The sequence below is a fragment of the Glycine soja genome, chromosome 8 (assembly GCF_004193775.1).
Source record: "Glycine soja cultivar W05 chromosome 8, ASM419377v2, whole genome shotgun sequence".
Classification (NCBI taxonomy): domain Eukaryota; kingdom Viridiplantae; phylum Streptophyta; class Magnoliopsida; order Fabales; family Fabaceae; genus Glycine; species Glycine soja.
In genome coordinates, this window is record NC_041009.1 from 40,474,959 (window position 1) to 40,496,803 (window position 21,845).

Below are 21,845 nucleotides of genomic sequence, written 5' to 3' on the forward strand. Positions count from 1 at the left end.
ACAAGATACACTATCCTATCAACATGAACTTTGTATGAAGAAAGGACATGCATTTAAAGCAAGCATTAAATGCTCCAATGGACTCGAGACTTTAGACGAAGATCAAAGCAAAGAATCTAACCATTGTGAGACAACAAATACTTGAAGATGAAGGCTATATGTAGAAGAAGCTTTGAAGAAATAATTGACAATGAACTATCTACACAAATTATTCTTTCATTGTTACTTGTAAAACTTTCTGTAAATACTTTTAAAGATATAAAGCTCTCAAAACACCTTGTATACCTTGAGAGAAAAGACTAAAAATGTTGAGTGATATATCCATCTATTAGACGATTATACTTTAAGTAGTGAGCAAACTTCCAACAAATCTTGTTGATTTTCTTAGAGCCAACAATGACTTGGCATGACAAAGAATATTGAGGTTTAAGTCAAGCTTGGTTTAGAGCTTGTAAGTGTAAGAGCCAGAAGTAACAGTGAAAAATATTTGTAACTTTGATAAGTTAGTGAAAACTTGGTGGTTGCCAATTGAATGTAGTCTTGGGATTGAGACTGATCGATTTAAATTCTTTGTGTGTTTTCTTGTTGTTTAACTGACAAATGATTTTGAATTTGTTTTTAGATTTTATATCTTCTTTTGCTTTTCAAAGAAAATTATTTTTCTCATTGTCTGATACAATCTATATTAAAACCTTTCTAAGTGTTTTAGATTTATTGATCAGACGATAAACATGTTTTCAATCTTAAGAAAATTTTTAAATTTCTAAGAACACAATTAACGCCCTTCTTGTGTTATTTGGTTCTACACTTACCAAGTGTGCCTTTTTCCTTTGGAGAGGTCGAGAAGACGAGTCACTGACAGCCAAGGTTTGTCTTTTCTGTCGAAGAGGCTGAGAGGCGACGAGAATGAGATTTCATGTAGTAAGTGGCCTCACTTTTTGCATTTGAGAATGAGAAAATTGGGAGAATGGGAAGTTAAGATCTGGTTGATTTCACTTTTTTGTATTTAGGAATAAAAAAATTGGGAGAATGAAAAGTTAAGGTTTGATTGATTTGATTGGCTAGAGAATGATTTTTTTTCTTTGCACATAAAAGGGTTTAGATTCTTTCTCTCTGTATGTGGAGAAGGGTTTTTTTAGCGGAAAGTTTCATTGAAAAGTGTTATTTTTTTAGCATTATTAAAATATTATAAAAAGTTCTTCTTTTGTTTTGTGGAGGAAAGTTTCTTATGATAGGTTGACAATATGCTTTGGTTACTTTTAAGATCAATAATTATCTTAACAAATCAATATAAGACTTTTCAGTGTGCTTTGTCCTCACTCAACATTTTTTGGGAAAATTTCCATAAGGCCACCCATCCCATAATTACTCCAAGCCAAACACGTTTAACCGTGGAATTATTAAGTGATGTGCTATAAAAAAGTAGACACATTTTGTTAATATAGGTAGTATCAAATAATTTCTTTAAGTTATTCTTAACTGTACAGTTCCATACCTGCACAACCTTTAGAGATCTCTCTTTCTGGTGTGATTCGTCGGGGTATTTCATGATTTATTTTAAAAACTCATATTTTACTTCACTCATTAGAGAATGACAAAAAAAAAGCTACATAATCGTCTCGCAATAAACATGTAGTTCTATTGCTTAAATAACTTGTAACTACATCTTCATTGGTTTCATTGATTAAAAATCAACATTAGAGTTCAACTTCTTCACAACCAACATTATTTGTAACAACTACAAATATGATTATTTGTAGAAAATTGGAGTTGGATAAAGAATTGATGAATGATGATAACATCAATTTAGATGAGAATATCTAGATAAATTTCACTGAACAATTTAGATGATGATAAAAATCAAGATTAGAATTCAACTTTTGCACAACCAACATTATGTGCAGCAACAACAAATAGATTTATTTGCAACATCAATTTTGATAGGTATCTGCAACAACCAAGGCTATTATTAATGTTTACTACAAATGGTTTTATTTTTAATGTCTAGGTAACATAAATTATTTTTTGTTTTTAATTCTTGTATTTGGCTTAAATTAAAATAGTTTTAGTTTTTATAGTATATTTTTTAAAATATTTTTATTTTAAAAAAATTAAATATATTTTGATATTTACAAAATACTAAGTGTATTTATTGTTATTTAATACTTAGTTTATAAATATTAAGCAAAACATTGTATTACAATGTTCAACTTTCCTAATATATTTTCTCTGTAAATGTAAGTTGCAAGAAAATTTAAATACATTTTCTCTAATTAGTTAATTTTATTGAAATAAAAAATATTAAATATTACATAAAATTTATTAAATTTTTGTTATTTTCAATAAATTTTAATCAATTAAAACATCTCCAATGAAAGTATTTTCATTTGTTTAACTTTTTTTTCCACTTAAAAAATATAATTGTTACTTATATAAACAATCAATACTTAAAATATTTATGCCATAAATAATATATTTTTCAAACATTATAAGATTTACTAAATTATATTAATTACTCACTTTAACTTTAACTGTGTAACAATCTTAACAGTAAATTTTAAAATATTTAAATTTGTATAAAATTATAAGATGCTTAAAATTTAGATACACAATTCATTTATACATAGTAGAAATGAGTGAGTTAAAAAATGTTTTTAACAACAAAGTTCCAATCCAATTTGCATGATCAACCAATCAAAGTTCCCTCCACATTTATGGCAGCGGGCGCGGGTGACACTAACACTGACTCCATTCTCAAGCACCGCAATTTTTATTATTATTTTATTTTCCTCTTTTTCATTTCGTTTTCAGAAAACTCATAGACAACACAGAAGCGAAGCAAAACAAATCAAATCAACGTTCGCATAACGCATTGCTCTGCGATCGTTGCAATTGGAAGTAGGAAAGAAGAAAACGCCACTCTCAGATCCAAATCCGTTTCCACTCTCAGATCCGAATTCAGTCAAACTGGATCCACTTGAGTTTCCAAATATGAACCCCTTTTCTTCTCCCGCGCGTTTGAGGTAAGCATCGCAAATCACGCTCGTTGCTCAGTTAGAAGAGCCTCAATTTTTGCAAATTTTTTTTAGCACCAATGCAATTAGCAAAGAATTAAGCTTGTTAGTAGTTGTAGTGTCACAATTCCTTTTTTATTCCTTCCATTAAATTACACTGAAGACATTGCCAATTGCTATTTGTTAGATCCTATACCGCTAATGCTTGATAATTGTAGTGCTTGTGCATGTGCCATTAAGTAGTTTGGCAGGGAACTATATCGGATGCCCTTTGCCAATATGCTATCTTTGTTTACAATCATATTTTATGACTCTCTTTGGATAAATTTCTCTATAAGCACTTATATAAAGAAAAGAAATTAAGAGGTTAAAATGAATTAAACTTTTTCCTTAAGTTAAAATTAATTTATGCACCTTTACTTTTGGAGAAGTTAGACGAGAGAAATTCTATAATAGTTAAAAGGCTTAAATATATTTTTTATACTGGTAAAATAACCCATTTTGTTTTACTACCTAAACTACCTTTTCTTTTATTTTATTTTACTACCTGACATTTTTTTATGTTTGAGTTTAGTACCCGTTGTCAGTGAGGATTCGATAAATGATGATGTGATAGACTAACAAAGTGCTATATCATCACTTAACATGACACTCTGTTAGTCTGCTATGTCATCACTTAACGGAGCGGAGGTACTAAAATCAAACATAAAAAAAAATGTCAGGTAGTAAATAAATAGAAAAGGTAGTTTAGGTAGTAAAACCAAAATGGACTATTTACAAGTATGAAAAACATATTTAAGCCTAGTTAAAACGCATAAGTTGATTTTAACTTATGGGAAAAGTTTAATCCATTTTACTTTTTATTTTCTTTTATTGCAAGTTCTTATGGAGAAGTTTATCTAAACAAGGCCTATGTATTTGATCCTTATTCTATAAGAGTTTAAATACATAAGTTGATTTTAACTTATGGGAGAAGTTTAATTCATTTTAGCTTTTTATTTTCTTCTCTTGCCTATGGGGAAGTTTATCTAAACAAGACCTGTATATTTAACTTCCTTATCTGCCTGTAATTTGTTTCAAAGGGGTATCCTTGATGGATTGGGCAGCACTCCTGTATTAATTTTCTGTTTTGATTGTACTGAGATTCTCTTGTCCACCCTTTATGTGATAACTTCTGTTGTTCTAAAATCACATTATATGAGAAACTTGGAATTACAGTCCTCCTATGTGGTCACTTACTCGCACACTATTTTCATTTCTATAAATTCTTGTCAGTTGTGATTATGTGCTTCTCTGTCATTCTGTATTCATGATGGGATTTTTTCAAAGTGCTTTCTATATGCAAAATCAAATACAGTTAACATGTAGTTAGTGTTTTTTCCCCCCACAAATAATAAATGTTTGTTATATAGTTTAAATATGATCAGTGTCTTTTAACAATCTAATTCATATCTCTACATTTAGGGACATGATTCGGGCCATACGTGCTTGCAAAACTGCAGCAGAAGAACGTGCTGTTGTAAGAAAAGAATGTGCTGCTATTCGTGCTTCAATAGATGAAAATGATCCAGACTATAGGCACCGGAATCTGGCTAAGCTAATGTTCATCCACATGCTTGGCTACCCCACTCATTTTGGTCAAATGGAGTGCCTCAAGTTGATAGCATCTCCAGGATTTCCGGAGAAGAGAATGGGTTACCTTGGCCTTATGTTGCTTCTCGATGAAAGACAAGAGGTTCTAATGTTGGTCACCAATTCTTTGAAACAGTATCCAAATTCATGTCAATGTTTCATTTGTTTTTGTGTTCCTTAATTTTTAGATTCCATTTTACAAATATGCTAGGGAGCTAGCAATAATGGTGATGGGTTATAAAAACCTTAGCTAAGTCACAGAGATCTTAATCACACAAATCAATATATAGTGGGACTTGCTCTTTGTGCTTTAGGAAATATTTCTTCAGCCGAAATGGCTCGTGATCTTGCACCAGAGGTTGAGAGATTGCTGCATTTTCGAGATCCAAATATTCGGAAGAAGGTGATTTTTTCATAATATTTCATGCCCTTCCATTTGAAAACTATCTCTTCAGGAATATTGAAACTTGATGCATATATTAGATATTTGGAGTTATATATTGACTAATGCTTTGGAGAGGAAGACAGGCCTTAAATGCTTTTATGGCTTTATAGTGTCTCCTATACATAACGACAATAATTTGCTCTTACTTAAGTGATTAATTTTTGAACTTCTCTGCTGTTATTCTGCAAGATAATGGCTTTTTGCTTGTTTCTGTTTGTTAAAGAGATCAAGCAAAAAGCCATTATCATCTCTGCTATTTTCTTGTGAATGTTTACTTCATGAATTCTAAAGATTTTTTGTTGCATGAATCTGGTACGAGTCAAGAATTGACTAGAACTTTATAGAAAGCAAAATGTATGAGACATACTGGTGGTTCTTGTACAATAGTAAAGTTACTTGCTTCCATCTTTGTGTGATTTCTAACTTTTACATTCTCACATATAAATTTCCTGGATAGACTGTAAAGAGAATCAAAGGATAGTTTGAATCTACCCAACCATTCCCAGAAGGAAAAGAATGGGAAGACATACACTGACATAAATTTAAGTGTCAAATTCCTTCTTTTCACCAAATAAAGATAAAATATGCCAAGTCAACTGAAAATTCCTTTTTGTTTTGTTCAGCTAGCACATGTGTGATCTTCTGATCCGACCCCATCCCTACCTCCTTATTACTCCCTCGATCTCCATGTTGGTAATTTTTTTTCTCCCCCCATAGGGATCCTTGACATTGTAAAATATACAATAATAAGTTATAAAAAAATAAAAAAAATGTTTGACAACAAATTTAAGTCTCTTTTAGCAAATTTAAAATTATAACACATAAATGAATATATTAAATTATATTATGGAAAGAATTAAAAAGTCATTTATATATGTATGTGTGCATATATAAAATTAAGGCAATTTTGTCATTTTCATTATATGAGGACCTCACCGAGTGGACAGTATGATCCCTTTCCCCTTCCTTGAATCTACTTTGAAGGGTTTTTGGTTCTTGTCTCCACCCTTGCACAAAAAAATCTCTAAACTTGTGGCTCCGAAGGGGAGGGTCTCTGTGAGGATCCCTAAATAATGGAAAGAATTGCCATTACTAATCAGGTTCAAGGAATATTTTGTTTGCTCAGTACACATTTTCAAATATATTTTGTTTTTCAGGGAGTAATTTCAATGTACTTCAACTATGATGCTTTTATGTTAGAATGACCAACTAAGGAGTGTAACAAACTCTTTCATTCTGTGATGTTATTGATAACACTTACCATATGGTGCTCTGTGCTACAGCCTTTTGACATTACACATGTAATTTTCGGAGTAGCACTACCCACCTATTGAGGATAGGATGACAGAAACTCACTGAAGGTGGTTTTGTCATTTGAGAAGAACGTCAATAGAGGCTCCAATGAGAAAAATGGAAGATACTCCACTCCAATTAAAAGGGGTAGAGGAAGACATTGAAAAGCTTTAAGAGAAACCATTAATAAATTCCTTGGTCTAAATGATTATACTGAAAATTTGGTTTGATAGAGCTCAATAGCGTCAATTGATTCATGTAGCTGACCTCAACTAATGAGGGACTACTGAAAGCTTGGTTGTTACTGTATATTTATTTATGATCATATAATACCATAAATAGTTTGTTATAAGATTGATCATGAAAGGCTACTTGGTTGTGGATATCACTTTTTTTATTCATGTGCAGAGTTTGTTGAATGTTTTTTAGATGTTTATTATATTTTTGTTATTTCGAGTGGAAGTGTGCCTCCTATTTGCTTAATGATTCTATCCATGTTGTAATTTCGTGTTGAGTACTTGAGTTATTCGCAAAACCTTTTCCATTTAACGTTTTTATTTGTTATTGTTCATTCTGATAAGCTGACTATACTTACTGTTATATAGGCAGCATTGTGCTCTGCAAGAATCATAAAGAAAGTTCCAGACTTGGCTGAAAATTTTGTCAATCCTGCTACTGCCTTACTAAGGGAGAAGCATCATGGAGTTTTGATTGCTGGGGTTCAGCTTTGTACAGAGCTGTGCAAAATTAACTCAGAAGCTCTTGAACATGTTAGAAAGGTGCTTTTCCATCTTTCTTATAATTATTTTCTCTTTAGCATAGTGTATTTTCCTAGCACCAACTAGTGATATTAACTGGAGTAATTTTATCTGCTATAAATTAAGCACAACAAAATCATTCTGTGCTGCAGTATCTAAAATTCTAAATGCATACACTCATGAAGTCTTGTTGCCGTTACTTAGTTAAAACAAACATGAATTTTTGAATTTAGTTATTGATAATTGTTACAAGGATATTAAGGTCTGTTTGATTTGAGAAAACATTTTCTGTTTTCACTTTTAATTACAAAAATATTACCTTTTTTCTTTGTTTCCTGTTTTTAAATAGTAAAAGCAATAAAAAGTTTCACTATTTCCTATACAGAGCTTTGAAAACAAAACAAAAATAAAGTGTAATTTTTTTAATTAAAAGAATAGTAAACAAATTCTCAAAGCAAACAGGTCCTTCTGAACTTATTTTTTTGAAATCTTTGATTTCTTAAATATATTTTGAAACTTCCTTGTGTACCTAAAACTGAAACAGGCTTTATTTTAATTTTTAAAATATAGTGTTGGAGACAATATAATTTTTAATAGAGGGTGACCACTGGCACAGCGGTAAAGGTGTGCCTTGGTGACCGGTTGGTCATAGGTTCAAATATGGAAACAGCCTCTTTGCATATGCAAAGGTAAGGCTGTGTACAATGACCCTCCCCCATACCTTCGCATAGCAAGGGACCTTTGGGCACCGGAGTATGTTAGTTAGTGTTAGAGCCAATATTATGTTTTTTGTAAACTCACATTTCAAATGACTTGCAATTTTTTACTGGCATGACGCCATATGTTATTTTTTGCAAGCAAGTCTGCTTCATATGAATATTATTATTGTTGGAAAGCCACCTTAATTGTGGTCATCCCTAGCCTTCCTTAATTGTAGCCATCCCTAGCCTGCCTTATTTGTGACCTATCATAGTTGTTTGTTATTGTCTCTAATAGGGCTACCCACAAAGGGGTTGACCAAAAAGGCGAAGAGAAGCATTGTAGATTGCAACTGCTGAAATGTTGGTTCTTAGGTGGTTGAGATTTCACATTGATTAGAGATATGACCCAAGTAGTGGTTATAAGGCTTGGGTAGTCCTCATTTTATAAGTATATTTTATAGGATTGAGTTAAGCCCTAAGCTCAGATATGAAATGGTATAAGAGCCTATCCTAGATCTGTAGATCCATTGTTAGGCCACTTGCATTGTCATGCTCCAGCTTATAGCCCTGGCTATGAACGGTGTGTGTTGGAAAGTCACCTTAATTATGGTCACTCTTAATCCACCTCAATTGCAGCCTATTAGAATTGGTTGCCGCTATCTTGGAAGGGCTACTTATGGAGGAGGTGATAAGAAAGAAAGGTTGAGTGAAGTGTCATAGAGTGGAGCCACTTGGATGTCGGCTCTTTGGAAGTTGAGATCCTACATTGACTAGAGTTATGGGCAAAGTAGTGCTTATAATGCTTGGGCAGTCTTCACCTTACAAGTTTGTTTTATGGGGTTGAATTAGGCCATAAGCTCAAATTCTATGAATTGTTTATTTAAAGATATAAACAAGGCTCATGTATGCAACTTTATATTATATTTCACCTCTGGGTGTTTTATTTGTAAACTTCTTGTGCAAATTTATTTGACTGAGGTTAGCTTTTGTTGTAATAAGATGCTCTTTGAACAATGATTGTAGAAATGCACAGAGGGTTTGGTCAGAACTCTGAAGGATCTAGCAAACAGTCCTTATTCACCAGAGTATGATACTGCTGGTTTCACAGACCCTTTTCTCCATATCAGATTGCTTAGACTGCTGCGGGTATTGGGTGAAGGTGATGCTGATGCTAGTGACTCTATGAATGACATACTTGCCCAGGTCAGTGTACACTGTCAATTTTATGGTTTTGTATTGTATTTCTGCTGCAGCGATGATTGAATTATTTGTCATTTCTGCATTGTTCTGTTAATGACCTTGGTTAAAATTGGATATGCCTTTTGGATGTTTTTTTTTCTCACTTGTATTCAATTTGATAAGAGCATATCATTTCACCTTACATGCCATGGCAAACTTATGCAGGTGTCTTAATAAAGGATTGCAGGATTTTATTGAAGGAAACTTTTGTTTCTTTGTTATTTTACCTTTTCTTTTTAATTTGGAAAAGAATTTTTATCAGAGAAAACAGGGAAAATCCAATTTGGAGGATGACAAGATATTTGCCAAATTTGGAAAAACTAGACGCAACAAGGAAAAAGAGAAATTCAAGAATGGCATAAAAAATGCCTAGTGTCTCCACAGATTGGAAAATAACAACTTCCTTGAAACAATGATGAGTATCACACCAGGAGACGTGCCATAAACATTATCCTATCCCCCAAGTTTAGGGAAAAGAGAGATCTGTAAAGATGCCAGTGTTCCGATCTAACCTGATACACCAAAGGATTATTATGATTTAGATGGGCAAAAATTACATGATTTGGCATGTTCTAGTGGTACCAGTTAGAAGATGGGCATATCAAGTGTTTGAGGAATATGTGGTGGATCATGTTGGTTTTGTAATAAAGGAGGGAAATGCCAAACAAATATCGTAAGTCATTCTTTATGAATGGACAAACAGAATGAGAAAAAAATGTTTTATCCAATCAAATTAGTGGTTGAGATTGAGAAAGTTGAGATTCACAAAAGGTCCGATGGATATTATCATATGGTTAAGGAAACTTCTTAAGCTACTTTTAGCTCCTGAAGTTTTGTAAAGATCTTATACATGGACATATTACATTTTGATATGTCGAGCATCATAAATAGTCAGGCTGTATTGCATAGGATTTTTTTGCCCAGATGTTCAGTTGAATAATGGGTGCCACTTACCACCTATATTTGTCTAGTGTGAGACATAAACTTGACCTATAAAAGCAATGAAGAGCTTGGGCTCTTTATTCTTTTATTTTTTGTCCAAAGTATATACATTGTAATTTTATCAAGAAACAAAAGGAAAATGAATTGAAAGTAAATCTGGAAGATATCATACCACAGGTTTTTTAGTTTAAATATTTGGGGATCAATATTACAAAATGATAGAAAAATCAATGAAGATGTTAAATACAAGATACAAACTGGATGGTTAAATTGGAGAAAGACATCGGGCATTGTGATCCCAAAGTATCTACCAAGCCCAATGGAAAGTATTATTATACTGCTGTGTGTCCAACTATACTATGTAGTAGTGAATGTTGGGTTTTAAAGGAATAACAAGAGAAAAAAAGGTAGGAGTAGCAGAACGAACAAGTTAAGATGGACGTGTGGCCACGCAAAGGGAAAAATACAAAATGATTGTATATGAGGATATATTAGTGTGGTGTTAATTAAGGAATAAAGGATTGAAAATTGGATAAGGTGGTTTGGACACGTGCAAAGGTCGCCAAGAACACTAGTGAGGAGAGTATATTGCTTTGTTTTTAATCCTGTATTGGAGGTAAGGGTGGAAATAGGCCTGGTGGCATATGGCTTGGAGGTAAGAGAGGTTCATTAGATAAGGTGTGAGACCCACCAAATTTTTTGATTTTCAATAAATTTCAACAAATGAGAGCTTGTTCGAAAGAGTGGGTTGGTGCGTATTTTTCTAGCATTTCTCATTGTGAATTATTTGTTTCCTTTGTTAGATTCTCTGATTTACCGATTTATGTACTACTCAATCATTTGAAAATAAAACATGAAGAATGATTTCTTCCTCTTTTGATTGAACCTCATCATTGAGATCCTTCTATCTCTTCCAATTTGTCTTTCTTTACCTGAACCTTACAAAAATAGTCCCTTGAATTCTCTACCCAATCCATACTAGAATCTACACAAATAACCAGTCAAGAGGGAGAATTAGAAAAGAGAACTCAAAGTAGGTTCAAATTTTCAAAAGGTTTTCATGAGGAGATTTTATGTTCCTTTGCAAGGTGAATCTTTAGAATTGGATCCAAATCACGAGGAAGCTGCAAAATTCTACATTGAAGGTAATTGTACTTGCACAGTTGAAAATCTTAACGCTGCAAATGATACTATTGATGAACTCGACTTTCCTATTGCCTTGAGAAAGGAATTAGATCTTGTACAAAGCATTCTATAGCAAATTTCCTTTCATATTTTAACTTGTCCCCTAGATATAGATTTTTGCAGCTGTTGATTGGGAAGGTTCAGTTGAAGATTCAAAGTCCACCACAAAGTAATGCACAAAAGTATGGGAAACTTGGTGACATGGAGAAGTAAAAAACAATTAGTTGTTGCAAGAAGTAGTGTTGAGGCTGAATATAGAGCAATTGTTCGAGGAGTTTGTAAATTGATCTGGGTAAAAAAGTTACCATTCAAGAACCTGTGAAGCTTTACAGTGATAGAAAGTCAGCCATCAACATAGTGCATAACCCAGTACAACATGACAGGATGGAACATGTAAGAATTGACAAAAACAACAAATCAGAAATGGAAAATGGATTGAGTTTAATGTTGGCAAGTTGGGAATAGCTATATCTTTTTTACCAGCTTGAGGGGGAGTGTTGGATAGGAATCCCAAAATTTATGGGATAATATCATGTCCCATAACTTAAGGGATACTAGTCAACCATCAATGGTCTGTGGTGCCAGGGGAGTGTATTCTTGCGAGGCATATCTGAGCGTGGAGTGGTAGTTTCGTGGCAGACTGGATTGTGGGTGCTGTTTTGTGCATGTGATATTGCTATGGATAGTAACTGCTATAATATTCAGTGGAAAAGTTTAAGGTTTCAGTGGGATTAGCGCAGTAATTCAGAACCACACAGTAATTGCATGGGTTTTAGGTCTCGGCAGGGGCAATGCAGAAATTATGGCACAGGTTTTTGGAATATATGTATCACACTTCATTTTTATTGGCTATGATTACAACCTGCTGGAATGGGTTAGTGGGGGAGTTATGAGCATTTAATGAGTTTGTTTTTCTGTTTAGACACTAGAGTAATTACTCTAGGTAGAAGGTTTTTGGATCCCGTGGTTAGTTAATATTTACATCCATTTTCATGGAATAAACATACACTAACCTATGGTGGCAATTTGTATTTGTCCTTGTAATGTATCTTTGCTCTTAGACTTCGGTACTTCAGGTACCCATAGTAATCTATATATTCATCTTTTGCTGATAAAAAAAACCATTTATTTTCTATACGAATTGTTAATTATTTGTTTACTTTTTAGATTCTCTGTTTTACCTATTTATGTACTGCTCAATCATTTGAATAAAACATGAAGAAGAATGATTTCTTCCTCTTTTGATCATACATATATAATTTAAAAGGAATTCTAAAAAGACATGAAGTTGGCTGGAAATGCATGCATTTTTTAAAATGAGATTAGGAGGCTATAATTTGAGTTATGCATATTTTAACTGATCAAACCTAATGTTGTCAAAAGGTTTAACCACTTGATGCAGTAATCAAAATTAAGTTCATTAGTCATTGCTACAATTTTAAGTTTTGATTTTTGTTTGTCAAATCCATTTTACCCTGGTAAATGGGTTGACGAATTTCATTTACTATTGCCTATTATCAGTAACCAAGTTTTTTTCCCCTTAATTTATGGTTGATTTTTTAAAATTGCTATTTCTTTTAGGTGGCTACAAAGATTGAGTCAAATAAAATTATTGGGAATGCCATCTTATATGAGTGTGTTCAAACAATAATGAGTGTTGAAGATAATGGTGGCTTACGCGTGCTTGCAATCAATATCCTAGGAAGATTCTTGTCGCACAAAGACAACAATATCAGGTACTTTATTGGAAAATAATGTCCGGACTGTTTCTATTTCTATATCAGTTTTTAAGGTAATCATAGTTGTATAGTATCATATATTTTGTAAAGAGAGAGGGAAAAGGTAGAAAGAGAGAGAGGCATATTAGTAAACTGTAATTGTATATCATTGAACTTTTCAATCGATCAATAATACTCCAAAATTAGTCCCCCCCCCAACACACACACGCATATCAAGTCTTGTTTTGATGGCTAGATTAGCGAAATCCTTGTAATGTCTTATACAATTATTACTTTTTAAATCCATGCAACTCCATTACAATTTTGTTTTCTCCAGGCCTTATACTTATTCCCTCCGTTATTTTATTTTATTTTTTAAAATTTTGTAATTTTTTGCTTTTGCTTGTTGTACTTCATTAATGAAGTGAATTGGAATCTTCAAACTTATCCCTTCAGATATGTGGGATTGAACATGCTGATGAAGGCTGTAACTGTTGATGCTCAGGCAGTGCAGAGGCATCGTGCAACAATTCTGGAATGTCTAAAGGTATTAATTGAGCAGTCTTTCTTCCTATTTCTTATAATGGAGAGACTCAGCTTTGTTTTACAATGTGAAAAGTTAGTGACTTAACTTTTTGGTTTAGGATTCTGATGCTTCAATTCGGAAAAGAGCTCTTGAACTTGTTTGTATTCTGGTGAATGAAACTAATGTGAAGGCCTTAACAAAAGAGCTAGTAGAATATCTGGAAGTCAGTGATCCAGATTTCAGGGCAGACCTTACTGCCAAAATTTGCTCAATAGTTTCAAAGTGAGTCATAGAGGTTCACAATAGTATTCCTTTTTGAGTGAACATGTGTTATTTTTATCATTGGTATTCTTCTTCATGCCTTTTGGGGGTAGGGTTAGCCACTAGAGTTGCCAGTATATTAGAATTTAGGTGTTTAATATTTCTATTTTTTTTGTCACCATGAAATGATTTCTTGGGGCATTCATGACATGCCATTATTATAAGAGGTTTTTTTTTTTTTTATATAGTGTTATAAGATGGTTTGATTTGTGGAACAGGTTTTATATTGTTAATGATTGATTAATTTTAGAAACCTCAACTGTTTTTTATCACGGGTAACACTTATAGTACTAAGCATCTTGTCTGACCTTGCAATTTTATCACTGAATATTGTAGTCCTTTCTTCACCCAGTTTCTTTTCTCTGGTACAAAAAATGCCATCCGGTAGATTTTACATAGGCCTCATATCTGTTACCCTTTATCAGTTTAGAAGTAGTAGCTAGTGTTTTATTTTTCCCCACATCTATAAATGTATTTGGTTTCTAACATTTACTTATTTGTGCTTCAGGTTTTCCCCAGAGAAGATCTGGTACATTGATCAAATGCTGAAGGTTCTGTCTGAGGTATAAATATAAGAAACAAGTGATTTAAAATCTCCATGGTGGAAAAACTGACCCATGCTAGTTTTTTAGGGTATTATTTAGTGATCTGCCTCGTGTATGATAGTTCAGTTTTTTTCTCATCTCTACAATTGACATGCTACATTCCAAGAAAAATGATTACTATGACAGCTTATTATATTTTTTCCACATGCATTTATAGCATTTTATGATCATTTTATGCTTTTATGTCTATTTATCACTTTATGTTTGCTCAAAGACCACGCCGCACTGCTGCTTCTATGCATTAGAATCATCACCAAATAATTTTTTTGTGATTACTATTCTGATGCTTGTGTTGTCCACATTAACTATTAGATCCCTTTTATTTGGTTACAAATTAAGGGCAAGTATTGATCTCTATGCTATGCTAGTAGGCTGGGAACTTTGTAAAAGATGAAGTATGGCATGCCTTAATTGTTGTGATAAGCAATGCTTCTGAGCTTCATGGATATACAGTAAGAGCATTATACAAGGCATTTAAGATGTCAGCTGAACAGGTGCTCTTTTCTGCTTTGACAAAATCTGTTCATGCTGTTGATTTTCTCTTACTGCCATTAATGTAATATCATTGACGAATATTTTTCATCAGGAAACTCTTGTTCGCGTTGCAGTTTGGTGCATCGGAGAGTATGGTGACATCTTAATCAATAATGCTGGAATGCTTGATGTAGAAGATCCAGTAACTGTGAGTGAATGGTTTCTTCTTGAAAGTTTATGCATAATATATACTGTTGCTTAAGCTCCATGAAAATGATAAATTCATTTGACCCTAAGCAATAATTTATTAAGTTGATGTACATGTTGGTACTAGAAACTAATCGTAAAAGATATTTTATTAGCTTTTTAAAATAAATGAAAAAAAAAAGAGTTCTAACAGTACCCTTTCTATGAGCCTTCTTTTTGTATAGCTACTATTTAGATGATGGATATTGATATAAATAAAGGCAGCCTGGTGCTATAAAGCCACTGCTATATTATGCGGGTCTAGAGCAGGCAGCCTTACCTTGCATTTGCAAGAGGTTGATTCCGCAAGTTAATCATGTGACCTCTTTGTCTCTTGTACTGGTGCCATGAAGCATATATAAATATATAATCGATCAGTCTCAGCACTGCTTGCTCACTGTTGAATGAATTATTCTCCTATATTGTAAAGAAGGAAATAAGGGAATACTAAAATTTGTTTTACATGATTTGTTGGTATCTTTAACATAATCTCTGACAGATACTGCTCCATGTTGGATTGCTAATTTGCAGAAATCTGGGCATGATAAGTACTATACACTAAAACCATAAAATTTAGCTCCTGGCTTGCTCGTTTCTGTTATAATTCGTCTTGCTTAGTTGGATTGTTTTATAAGGAGTAATTTATCAAAAACTAATTATCCCAAAATCTTCTTAAGCTTTTGTAAAAGTTGGTTCATGATATGGTGTCAAACCTTTAATTCATCCTTGCTGCCCCCATTTTTATTATAAAAAATTGAATTTCAGCACAAAGTAGGTAGGCTTTTGCATTATTTGCGCTTGAAGCTTTGGGATAATTGGTTCATGGCATATCAAGCCAATAACCAATTGCATCTATTTTTCTCTCACAACATGGTATCAAAGTGGTACCATCCTCCATGACCTGTCCTATCACTATTCTACGTCGGGTTCCCAAAAATTGGAACTTTAATTAGTCACCTCTTTCCTTGAGTCTCATCTTTTTAGCATGACTTTCACCACTTCCTGCTGCCGCTTCAAAATTTTCTAGCAACTACTTTGCCAACTAAGCCTGCCAGTCCTATATCTGACCCGGCTTTCAAGTTTTGGAGTGCGGTTCCTCCTCTTCTTGCATTAACAACACTTTTTCTCTCCTTTCCCAACACATTACGATGTCTTTCCAGCCACTTCTTCCCATTGATGATCATTCTGGTGGTGACTCTTTTCCCACAAATGAATCATATTAGCGATAACTTCTTTCCCACCAATGATCATTTTGGTGGTGACTCTTTCCCATAGATGAATCATATTAGTGGTGACTTCTTTTCTGTCAACGATCATTTCAATGGTGACTTATGTTGGTTATGAATCACACTAGCCTAGCTCTCTATCCAAGATGCTCTGGCCTCAACCTTTTTCGTAGGTGCACTGGCCTTGTCATCATCCCAGATGCACTGGTCTCATCTCTGTCCCAGAAGCACTTGTCGGACTTAGTTTCAAGTATAAGTATTTTTGTGTCTCCAATATTATTGTTTGAAGCTTCCAAATGTGGTTTTGAGGTTGGACCTTGCTTTGCTTGATTGCTACCTAACAAATTTCTCTAGAGGTGATGATCATTCTAGTTATGTGGGTAAGCTTTCTTTCTATCAATTCTCTTTGGCTTCTCTAACATCATTGAGTTGCCTTTCAACTGTTGGAAAATCTTGTAACATCTCTTGCATCTGTTTTCCTTTCTTTCAACTGTTGAATTTCAGCACAAAGTAGGTAGGCTTGTGCATTATCTGCGCTTGAAGCTTTGCGATAGTTGGTTCATGAAATCTGAGCCAATAATCAATTGCCCTGTGTCTTTTCCTTTCTTCGTGAAAGAGATGTAGCATAGTTTAACAACGATTGGACTATTGGCTATTGATGCATCTAACACAATCTACTTGTAATGTATAATGTAGCATTTAGGAAAATCTACAAAATCAATCTTCCATTACATTATTTTTAGATTTTTTTAGATGTCTTTTATCCTTAATTTGTTTCATGCAAGCAGGTGTCCGAGTCAGATGTTGTGGATGTCGTAGAGATTGCTCTAAAATGCCATGCATCGGATCTTACCACGAAAGCAATGGCTTTGGTTGCCCTATTAAAGCTGTCTTCACGGTTTCCTTCTTGTTCAGAGTATGTATGTTTTTTCATTTGTTCTACTTATCTATTACTATTGAGAAAAGCTCAAGTCTCACATCGACTAGTGATAAAGATACAATAGAGAATGGATAATTGGGAGACAACCCTCACCCCTATGAGCTAGCTTTTAGGATTGAGTTAGGCCTAAACTCACATCCTAAGATAGTAATATGGTATTAGAGGCTATCCTAGATCTATTAAAAGGTCACCCACCATATTATCAACGCATCAAGCCTAGAAGTGCTTGGGCGTGAGGGGGTGTATTGAGAAAAACTCAAGTCCTACATTAGCTAGAGATAAAGATACAATAGAGAATATATAATTGGGAGACAACCCTCACCCTATGAGCTAGCTTTTGGGGTTGAGTTAGGCCCAAACCTACATTCTAATAATTACATTAAACCTTAAAATGTATTATTTCTTTTTTCCTGCCTTTGCTTTTGAGGAATGTAATATTCTAGTATAGTCCAGCTGATCCAGCTCAAAATAGTTTAAAACACTAATATGACATTCAATCCCTTGTGCATGTGTATTCATCTCTAACAAATCATGGGATCTTTTTCATCCATGTCTCTTCCGCCCTTTACACACCAAATACTTGTGTACCTATGATAAGCTCATATCCTTATTGTATTTGTACATTTGACTTGAAAGCATTCTCTTTTCATTCAATATGTAGGAGAATCAGGGAAATAATTGTTCAGTGCAAAGGGAACCTTGTATTAGAATTGCAGCAAAGATCCATAGAATTCAATTTGATTATTGCAAAGCATCAAAATATTAGGTGAGGTAACCAATATGCATATTATATTATATGAAAAGCTTAAATATGCTCTTAAGAGGAATCCCATAAAGAGAAAATATTCATTGTCATGCAGGCCTACACTTGTAGAGAGGATGCCAGTTTTGGATGAGGTGACTTTCATTGCTAGGAGGGCTGGATCTTTTCCAGGTGCAGGTTTAACATCGACAGGATCTTCAGTTGGCCTTTCAAATGGAGTAGCCAAACCTGTGGCTCCTATTGTAGACCTTCTTGATATGAATTCAGATGATGCTCCTGCACCAAGCTCTTCTGGTGGTGATTTTCTTCAGGACCTTCTTGGTGTTGATCTGTCACTGGCATCACAACAATCTGGTTAGTGTTTGTGGTGTATCTTATATATTATCATAATGCTTCTACAAATGAATTGTTTGTATCTAATAATTACCATTGTTTTTCATTTCATAAATAAAAGGTAAGTAGCTCTATTTTTGAAGATCAATTTTATTTTTTGAAGATCAATATTATCATAATGCTTCTACAAACGAATTGTTTGTATCTAATAATTGCCATTGTTTTTCATTTCATAAATAAAAAGGTAAGTAGCTCTATTTTTGAAGATCAATTTTATTTTTTGAATCACGTAGTCTATGGCTAAATCAATACAGATTTGACAAAGATTTTTCAGATAGAAAAAAAAACTTTTTTGGGAGGAGCTGAAGAGTAAAGAAAGATGATAAGACATCCTTACAAGAAAATTACAAAAGAAAACATCTAGAACCTAATATATTGAGTCATGTAACAGGGCATTCCAATCTCTTTGCACGTCTAACAAAGAAACATCCCTATAACGACCATGAGCAGTTCAGCATAGGAAAGATTAAAAAAACATATCCCAAATGTTGTCTATATATGAAAAACTTCCCTTGAAATTTTTTGGCATTCCTTTCCAGTTTTAAAGACATCAGAGCACTGCCACTGAATCTTAGCTTTACAAAAGCCAAAAGAAACTAGCAGTTGTAGGTTTTACAAAATTTAGATTGTGATTGTTCAGTTTTAGAAATATTACGAAAAGAATTACTATTTCATGGGTTTAGTTACATTAGTTAGAAGTAATTGTAAAGTACAAATTGAAATATCCAAGGGAGCTTGCTTTTCCATTGGAAAAATCAAGACACGGTAGCATTTAGACACATGCATTTTGTGTTTTTATCTTGGATTTTTCCGTGGAAGAAGCGTGCAAATTATTTAATTTCCTTTGTGGTGAATAGTTCAATCTAATATATTCATATCTTGTTTGACGTTTACTTTGCATTTTTAGATGCCAGTCAACCTTCAAGAAATGGTACTGATGTTCTTTTGGATCTATTATCTATTGGATCGGCTTCTGCACCTATTGAATCACCTGCACAGAGCAACTCATCTACAATTGACATATTGTCCCCCAAACAAAGTAAAAAGGCACCAATTTCACCATTAGATGATCTATCATCACTTTCACTTTCTTCAAGAGCAACATCAAATGCTGGAGCTGCTCCCATGATGGATTTATTAGATGGATTTGCCCCAGGCCCACCAACAGAAGGTAAGCTTTGTTTAGAAAGTAGTTGATTTATAGTTTTATACCTAGTCTAAGTACTAATTCCCCCTCTTCTCTTGTTTCGAATAGAAAACAATGAACTAGTTTATCCATCTATAACTGCATTTGAGAGTAGCTCCTTGAGGTTGGTGTTCAATTTCTCAAAACAGCCAGGAAACTTGCAAACAACAAATATTCAGGCCTCCTTTACAAATTTGACCTCAAATGTATATACAGAGTTTACTTTTCAGGCAGCAGTTCCAAAGGTATGCCACTTAGTATGCTGTTGAGTGAGAGCTTTCTAACTGTATTGTTAAGATCATCATAATTGGGTGTTTAACATATAAATTTTGTCTAATGCTTTCAGTAGTATCTGTTGAAAATCAGGATACAATATTTACATTTAATGTACTATCTTTTTTCCTATTTATAAGACCCAATTACCTAATTTACCAAGATTAAGAAAAGTAGTTAATTTAGTTGATAGTAATAAATTTGTCCTAAATTTATATACTTTTTCAAAAATACCATTGTCATTAATGTTTCCCTCTCTTCTAAATGAATGTTAATATAATGTCTCTCTTATTTAATTAGGGGTATTTATGGTCTAAAAATAATTAATGCATGAGATAATATGGATTGAGTCTTATATAAAGAAACAAACAAGTTTAAAAGTTGGGTCATATAAAAAGGAATAGAGGTAGTATTATGATTTATAGGCAACAAAATCATTGAAGGCTACAAAATCATTGATTTAGAGGAATCAATATCTCCTATAATTATTTGTAATTGAAGGCTCCATGCTTTCTGATTGCTATGGAAAAATGTCTTTTCATTCCTCTGTATGAGACAACACTCGGTAACTAGTAGAACTTCACAACATAAAGAAACCAGAGCTTGAGGCTGCTACTTCTCTTAAGGGAAGAGTTCTAGACTTCTAGCAAGTAGCAAAAAAATGTGTCTCTGACTTTCAGTAATTGAATGATTCCCTATATATTAGTTATGTATTTAGTTGTTTCAACTTTCGGATGCTAAATATTTACATTTTGCAAATCATGGTTATCTTATTTATCATCTACTTTTTACTTACTTTGATTTTTTAATTTTCAGTTTCTTCAGTTGAACTTAGATCCAGCTAGCGGCAATACTCTCCCTGCTAGTGGAAAGGGGTCCGTCACACAAAATATGAAAGTTACTAATAGCCAACACGGAAAGGTAGATTTTCCTTCCGTGCTACGTAAATTTTGTGCTCTATCATGTACCTTATGATTTTATGACGGCTAGCAATTATTCTATTTCAGAAATCTCTTGTCATGCGCATAAAGATAGCATACAAGATAAATGGCAAAGAGACACAAGAAGAAGGACAAATCAATAATTTTCCTCGTGATTTATGAGGCCAGTTGGTCAGTGGTCTATCTGGTTATGCACAAAGCCTATATATTTTCCGCACTTTATAATCACTTGTTAAATATTCATGATCCATTCTTTCACATGAGGTCTCAGTATGGTTCATGCATTTAACCGGGTCACTTTTTGGAACAAAGTTGTCTATTCGGTGGCTTCACATCTTCACTATAGAATTTTTTTCCCTCTTAGATTGTTTATGTAACCATTAGTACAAATTATACCTGTATGAAAATGTCGTAACCAATTTTTTCTTTTCAAGGCATAAAATATTGTATCACGCTTAGTTCTTTAGGTGCTTACTGTTTTGCTTAAGTGTTGCATGCAGTTTGATATCTTATACTGATTTTAGATAATAGTCATATCTGTTTATCTATCTGTTGTCATATATAAAAGATAAAACACGGGTTGCAACTTTAATATCTAGTATAAAAGTCGAAGTGTGGCTTGTGGTGTTGACATCTCAATAATTAATTTAGATTATTTTAGTGTTCCATTTAGTAAATAATTAATTTAGATTATTTTAGTGTTCCATTTAGTAAAGTAAAAAATATATGGATAGAGAGTTTACCTATTGATGTAGGGGTGCTCTTTTTATAAGTCTCAATGCAGTTGAGTCACAACCTTGATATGAGAGTTCACCTAGAAAGTAAATCTAATGTGACATGAAAGCTCCTTAACCCTTGAATATTTTGAGATTTCTTGGCATGGGTGACATACGTATATAATTTAGATTCTTTGCGATGGGGTATAATTGGGATGTAGGGCAGGTGGATTTTATCATGCCGAGCCTGGAAAAGTGCCCTCAAGTGTGACAAGGCGAGAAGCATTCGGGTTATTCTTCATACTCAA

The 21,845-nt window shown here is 33.5% G+C and overlaps 1 protein-coding gene across 2 annotated transcripts; it reads left to right on the plus strand.

Moving 5' to 3' along the window:
• Nucleotides 1-2,712: 2,712 nt before the first annotated feature.
• LOC114423184 (AP-1 complex subunit gamma-2-like) lies at nt 2,713-21,367 on the plus strand. 2 transcript variants are annotated; one of them, XM_028389835.1, is made up of 19 exons: nt 2,713-2,730; nt 2,812-3,023; nt 4,479-4,781; nt 4,908-5,049; nt 6,990-7,163; nt 8,867-9,046; nt 12,791-12,945; nt 13,384-13,474; nt 13,572-13,735; nt 14,283-14,337; nt 14,751-14,873; nt 14,966-15,061; nt 17,114-17,241; nt 17,927-18,031; nt 18,126-18,382; nt 19,329-19,592; nt 19,677-19,852; nt 20,697-20,801; nt 20,888-21,367. In XM_028389835.1, exons 2-19 carry the CDS (start codon nt 2,992-2,994, stop codon nt 20,981-20,983), a joined length of 2,646 nt encoding a protein of 881 aa, XP_028245636.1. In that variant the 5' UTR covers nt 2,713-2,730; nt 2,812-2,991; the 3' UTR covers nt 20,984-21,367. The 2 variants fall into 2 exon arrangements, with proteins under 2 accessions (XP_028245636.1, XP_028245637.1); XM_028389836.1 differs by lacking the exons at nt 2,713-2,730; nt 2,812-3,023; nt 4,479-4,781 and adding an exon at nt 5,549-5,784 and having other exon boundaries at nt 4,936-5,049.
• Nucleotides 21,368-21,845: the final 478 nt, after the last annotated feature.

Bases quoted from the DNA above. Each gene is read 5' to 3' on its own strand.
- LOC114423184 (XM_028389835.1), top strand. From the start codon at position 2,992: ATGAACCCCTTTTCTTCTCCCGCGCGTTTGAG. The intron at 12,946-13,383 runs GTACTTTATTGG...TTATCCCTTCAG, and splicing joins CACAAAGACAACAATATCAG to ATATGTGGGATTGAACATGC. The intron at 19,853-20,696 runs GTATGCCACTTA...TTTAATTTTCAG, and splicing joins TTCAGGCAGCAGTTCCAAAG to TTTCTTCAGTTGAACTTAGA.